We start from the raw sequence: 6,000 nt of genomic DNA on the forward strand, positions 1-6,000 counted from the left end.
TGTTATTTATAAATTGAGTATTATGTACTTAACATTGTAACATTTTAGAGCAGGTTTCATACTGTTTAAATATTGTACTTTTATCTGGTTTTATTTTTATTGGTTGATTGAATGACTAATTGATAATTAACTACAAGCTATATAAGCATCAGTTTTATGTTCTGGGTCTGAAGAAGGTGGAATATTTTTACCACTGAAAGCGCTTACCATATTAAAGTTTTTAGTTGCTTTTACATTACGTTACTCGTATTTGCTTATTTCAGCTTTCTCCTACCATTCAACTCGTTTTTCTTTTGATTTTAAGTTAGTAAGTACCATCATCATGCCTCCCTACTCGACTGTGTTCAGGTTTTCTTAAGAAGCTGATTTCTTTCTTGGACCTTCATAATAGCAGTTCTCAACTGTGGTATAACATTAACAGATGTCATTTAAATTGCTGCAAGTAAGTTTCAACTTCTCACTGAATGCTAGAGTCCTGGAAATTATAATAAAATGCAACAATTATGTTGTGGATCTGAAGCCATGTCTTATCAGCAAAATATTCATTGATTCAGGCCTATTATGCCACTGTTATATCTGGCTTTGTTTTCAGAGGGTACTTCAACATTCAGTTTCAAAACAGGGGGTCAGTATAGCTGTACAGCTAAGATGATTGAAATTGTGGCCTAATATGAGTCTGTGAGAAACCTCTTTGCTTAATCCTGCAAGGCAGTTTTGTATTTCCCTTCAGTATTTTTAACCTTTCTTTTAGACAATGTTTTCTAAGAGCATAAGTAATAAAATGAAGGGGTAATTTTAATAAGGGATAGATGAAGGAATTATCAGATGATGGTGAATAAACAGAAACGAAGTACTTAAAAGTCAATTAAAGTTAAAAATACTTTTTTTAACATGTAAACCACCAGTAGCATGGTGATTGGAACTCCTGGGTTAGCAAATGTTATAAAAGCAAGCTATGCTGGCTACTGGTACAGAATTATCGTACATGCCTGCACCATTGGTGACCCAAGATCATTTAAAGTATTCCATCTCTGTTTTACTGTCACCTTATGCACCACGAAATGTGGTGCTTCCAGCTCCTCCTCTGATTTCTTCTTATTGGTGCCAGTTTTACTGTGCTAAGTTTAAAGTACAATCTTTCATAAAACAATAAATTTCCCAATGCGATGTCACTGATGTGTTCATTGAACTTTACCATCAGTAATGTCAGTATGGGTGTGTGTGACTGCGTTCATCAATGCACCCCACACTATCCCACAACTGATGTTGGACAGGAATTCAGTAAAATTATGTGGGATATTATTCATAATAAAAAGTTTGCAAAACTTTTTATTAAGAAACTACTGCATAATTTTGGTAAGATGCGGTAGAAAATACATCTCGGCAATTAACAAAGTGCTGCAATTTATGTTAATGACTGTCAGGTAAAGGACTGGCCAGGAGAGGTCAGGTGTCTGTTGTTTTATTTTTGGTGTGAGGAGGTACAGAATGTAACAGAATTTATCCCAGCTTGGGTTGCAGTAACTTGTAAGGCACTACAGAAAAAAAGAAAGCCTTATGATTCATTTAGCTTTATGTGGGTATGAAGATATCCCAACATACTGGTCACCTGGGAACATTACAAGGTGGATGATCTTGGAAACACAAAGAGTAAGTTTAGGTTGCATGTACAAAAATCCCTTTTCAGTGCCTTGACATGACACCATAACTCACGATATCTGTTGTCCAGTCATGCCCTGATGATGATGATGTTGGATTAAGGTCTCCACCTTCAAGGTGGCTCCATTCTGGGTTTTGAAGGTAAGCAAGAGGATTCATTAGAGTGGAAGGCAGGGTTCTGGTAGTGTCAGATGGATGGCTGCTTAAGGAGCCAAAAACCTTTTGGATGTCAGTTATATTTTCGTATATTTACAGTCCTCTCTGCTCAGAAGACTTTTATTTACTTAAAATAAGATTGCATTGCATGGTAGGTTATGGTACATCTTGAATAGTTGAAGCAACACATTCAGGCATTATTACTTAATTGTTCAGTGTTTATGTTGTTGCGCAGTTTTCTTAATTATTTCTTTAAAGCATTTTATTATCTTCAAATTTAACATGTATGAAACTACTCACTGTATGCTGTAAATCTGAGCAGCCATTGTCTTTGATTCTAATCATAGCTTTTTGATTCCACAGCAAAGAGAAACGTAAGAAACAGCAAAATGTTGACAGGACAGAACAAGCTCACAAGCAGCATGGGCCACAATTTCTCAACCAAGATCAACACCATAAGCAAATGGAAAACGTGGAGAATGCTAGGAATAAGTATGAAGAAAAACAGGAGAAAAGCCATTACCATCCTAAATTTGGAAAGCATCCATCTGTGTCTTAGGCCAGGATGTTAATGTTTTTCAATAGGAATATTTGCCAAGGATTGTTTTTGTTGCAGCCTGATGAGTCACCCTGCCAAAAATAAAATAAAAAGGTTTGACATTGTCATTGATTTTTAAATAAAGATGTGTAAGGTGAGCATTTCTGAAACTTTTATTTGCTCATGTGAAATTCATCTTTGCCAAATATTAAATTCAGAACCTTACACGTTTGAAGAATCAGATTTTAGAACAGGATGGACAAAAGAAAGATCTTTAAAGAAGCTCTGAAACTGAAAATTTTAATATAGTTAATAGTGTTTTAATGTACATAATTTAATATGAACTTTGTGTAAATAGCACTGTTTTTAATTTAAAAAAGTGTATTATACTTCATTGCTGGAATTTCTGCATGGGAAAAGCTTTTAAAGTAAAATGTATTCAATACCTTGTGTATTCTGTTATGTGAAAAACTTGAGACTGTCCTACAATGTTAAATTCTGACATATGTTTGTATTGGTGATTGTTGACTTGTTTTAGGTGTATATAGCAACACGTTTCAGAGTAAGCATTCACATCACTCCCAGGAATTATGGTATGCTGCATAATAAATGCTTTCGTGCACTACCAAGGATTTGTGTACAGTACACATTAATATGTTACAAGTGGTTAATACCATTTCTGAACTGCATCCTCCAGTACCTTGTTTAGGCAAAAACGATTAAATGTTTTCATGGCTGTCTTTTAGCCAAAGTTCTAACTGTGTCATACTTCTGTGAAATTTCTTATGTACTTCTGTGTCAGGGATTACATTTTTGAAAAATTAAACCTTTTCTGTATCATTTTGCTTTAATGACAGCCAAAACATCAGATGTTAAGTTGTCTATCTCGCCTTCATTCTTGCTGGATGGGTTCGGAGCCGACCTCGGCTCCGACTCGGCCACTCTAAAGCTCGAGAGTTGGTTCCACCGGCTCGAGGCTCCCCTTATATCCCACAATGCTAGGCGATAGTTACCTCAGATCTCGTTTGCCGCTACAGCTTCGAGGTTGGTTATTCTACCGGTTCCTGGTGAGTTTTAGCTTTTTCTATAAAAAGTTACTCTTTTTACCCCTTTTTTAGTTTAATTATTCTTAAATTAGTGTAGTTCATTGAACTCTATCCGAACCTAATTTTTTCCCTTTTCTTGTTAAAAGAACTTTTAGTTCTTCCCTTGGGCCTTAGGCCTTCCCTTCCCTAGGGAGTGTTTGTGTAGTGTACTACTGTTTATTGTACTTTATTTTTAGTATTTTTACTAAAGTTTGTAATTTTGACAGGGTATAACTGGTGTGTTTGAGTGTGTGTTTGTGTTCACCAGTTAGGCTATGTCTAAAGAAGCATAGGTCTCGATTCAAGAAGTGTGATGCGTGCTGTCAGAAAATGTCTCTGACAGACGCTCACACTTCTTGTGTCTATTGTCTGGGGCCTTTGCACCTGCAGGACTCCTGTGCTGTCTGCCATGGCTTCAGCCCCAGGGTCCTGCAGGAAAGAAAAACAAGCTTATATTGAGAGGCTTGTTGAAGCCTGAGGATTCCCTGTCTGTCTCAACAGGGAAGCCCTCCAAGGCATCGAGGTCTTCGGCTCCGGCTTCTGAGCCGAGACCTCAGGTTGTTCAACCTTTGCCTTTATCGGCTCCGGCTGGAGCCGATAAGACTCAGTCCACAGTTTCTGTGGCTTCTCGGCTCCGCCGGAGCCGAGGTTATCGAGGTACCCGTGTCGGCTCCGACAAGATCTTGAGCCGACAACCAGAAAGAGGTCTAGGTCACCTTCTCTTGGCTCCGTTCATTCGGCTCCAGGATCTCCCCTGCTGTCTGAACGGAGCCAAAGGTCTCATTCCTCTAGGTCATCGAGGCTGTCCGATCATGACCTTCAGAGGGTGGTGAGTCGACTACTCAAGTCTGAGGCACTAGCCCAGATGCTTCAGAGCCCGACTCATCAGTCGGTGCCTGCCCCGGTCCATCAACTCTTTCCTCCTTCGACTCTCTTGAGTTCGGAGCCGGGTCGTGTCGGAACCGAGACTGTGGTCACCTCGGAGCCGAGACAATTGTCTTCGGCTCCGTCGCGGCTCCGTTTTCTTCCATGGAGGAATCTCGGCGCCGGACTTCCCTCGTCGGCTCCGAGGGGTGAGTGGCATCGGACCCTTGTCCGACCCCCTCTCCCTCTCGGTGCTTCGGCGCTGGTGAGTTCGGCTCCGACATCGGCCTCGAGCCATCACTGTCGGTGCCGAGGGGGTCCTTAGCTCCTCGGAGCGGGACCTCTGGCTCTGCCTGACAGGGGTGCTTTCGAGGTCTTGCGGAGTGTGGTGGACCCTGGCTCCCCTCCACAGTCGGCTCCGTCAGCCCCTCCCTCTATACTGCCTCAGGGTAAGTCGACTCACTCCCTCATCCCGGACCGCAGAGAGCCAACTCCTCAGGAGCTCCCTTTGGGATTTCATCCTCTTCCGAGGCCTCTCCTGATTTGGCAGAAGAGCCCCTCGGAAGAGGAAGAGCAAGAGGAAGCACATTGACTCACCTGAGTCTATCACGTGGGAGACAGATCTGGATGATTCTGAGGGTTCCCCACGTTCCCCTTCTGAAGATGTCTCATTTGCAGACATTCTGGAGATCCTTAAACAGAGGGGAAATTGGCCAGCCCTCAACCCTTCGGAGGACGAATCTGTGTATCTTGAGGCGTTTGGCTCTCGTCCTTCCACCTCCTGGGTGTCCCCCTTCACCCCCTCATGCAGGTGGTTGCTAAAAGGCATGGACGGCTCCTGATTCAGTGGACCCCACTCCCAGGAGACCCTCCAAATTCATCACAGCTCCATCAGACAAGGAATTTTTATCAAAAGGAGTCTCTGTGGATGCTATGGTGGTAGCTGCCGCCACAAAGAAGGAACTGGCTGATCCTTCAGTGCCTGTCCATCCACCTAACAAGGAATCTAGGTCCATGGATAGGTACGGGAAGCGGATGTTCTCCTCAGCGACATTTACTATGCGTTCGCTGAATTACCTGTGCCATTTCACTCGTCTTCAAAGGGACTTGATCAAAGAAGCGAGTGAAATGCTGAAGGACCCTACAGCTACGGGTTTCCAAGAGAAAATGAACACGCAGCTAGCTATCCTTAATTCTATTTCCAACTCCTCCATGCGCCTCCTCTCTTATGCGGCCGATGGAGCGAGCAGAGCCGCAGGAACAGGGGTAGCCTTACGTAGGCACGCCTGGATGCGGCTATGCAATTTTGCGGAACCTTTCAAGACGTCTTTCACGAACGTCTCTTATGATGGATCATCTCTGTTTGGTCCACAAGTGAAAGAAACCCTGACTAGGTGCGAGACTGATGGCAAGACCCTTTCTGCCGTCGGAGTCCGTTTTTCTACTCCTTCTAGGCCTTACCCCAAAGGCCAGAAGGGGGAAAGATGTGGTTCCGTAAACAATCTCAAGGGACTTCGCCTGACGACAGAGTCGGTTCCCGCCAGAGGCAGAGGGGAACAACAATGGTAGACGCCGCCCTAGAGGCAGAGGGTCCGCAGAACCAGGGCAATCGAGAAACGTCCTCCGATAAGCCCTTTCAGCATCCCTGAGGTGTTGCCCGACTGCCCATCTTCGGAGGCAGTCGGGGGAAGATTGTCA

The 6,000-nt window shown here is 43.1% G+C and overlaps 1 protein-coding gene across 6 annotated transcripts in view; it reads left to right on the top strand.

Moving 5' to 3' along the window:
- The window catches only part of PBXIP1 (PBX homeobox interacting protein 1), a 495,209-nt gene extending 492,098 nt beyond the window's left edge, over window positions 1-3,111 (top strand). For all 6 annotated transcript variants that reach the window (XM_044080087.1, XM_044080088.1, XM_044080091.1 and 3 more), the window contains one exon: window positions 2,179-3,111. In XM_044080087.1, the coding sequence (XP_043936022.1) occupies window positions 2,179-2,374 (196 nt within the window). In that variant the 3' untranslated portion in view covers window positions 2,375-3,111. The remainder of the gene's footprint in view (window positions 1-2,178) is intronic.
- The last annotated feature ends 2,889 nt before the right edge of the window (window positions 3,112-6,000 follow it).

The sequence above is a fragment of the Protopterus annectens genome, chromosome 8.part0 (assembly GCF_019279795.1).
Source record: "Protopterus annectens isolate FY-2018-M chromosome 8.part0, PAN1.0, whole genome shotgun sequence".
Taxonomy (NCBI): Eukaryota; Metazoa; Chordata; order Ceratodontiformes; family Protopteridae; genus Protopterus; species Protopterus annectens.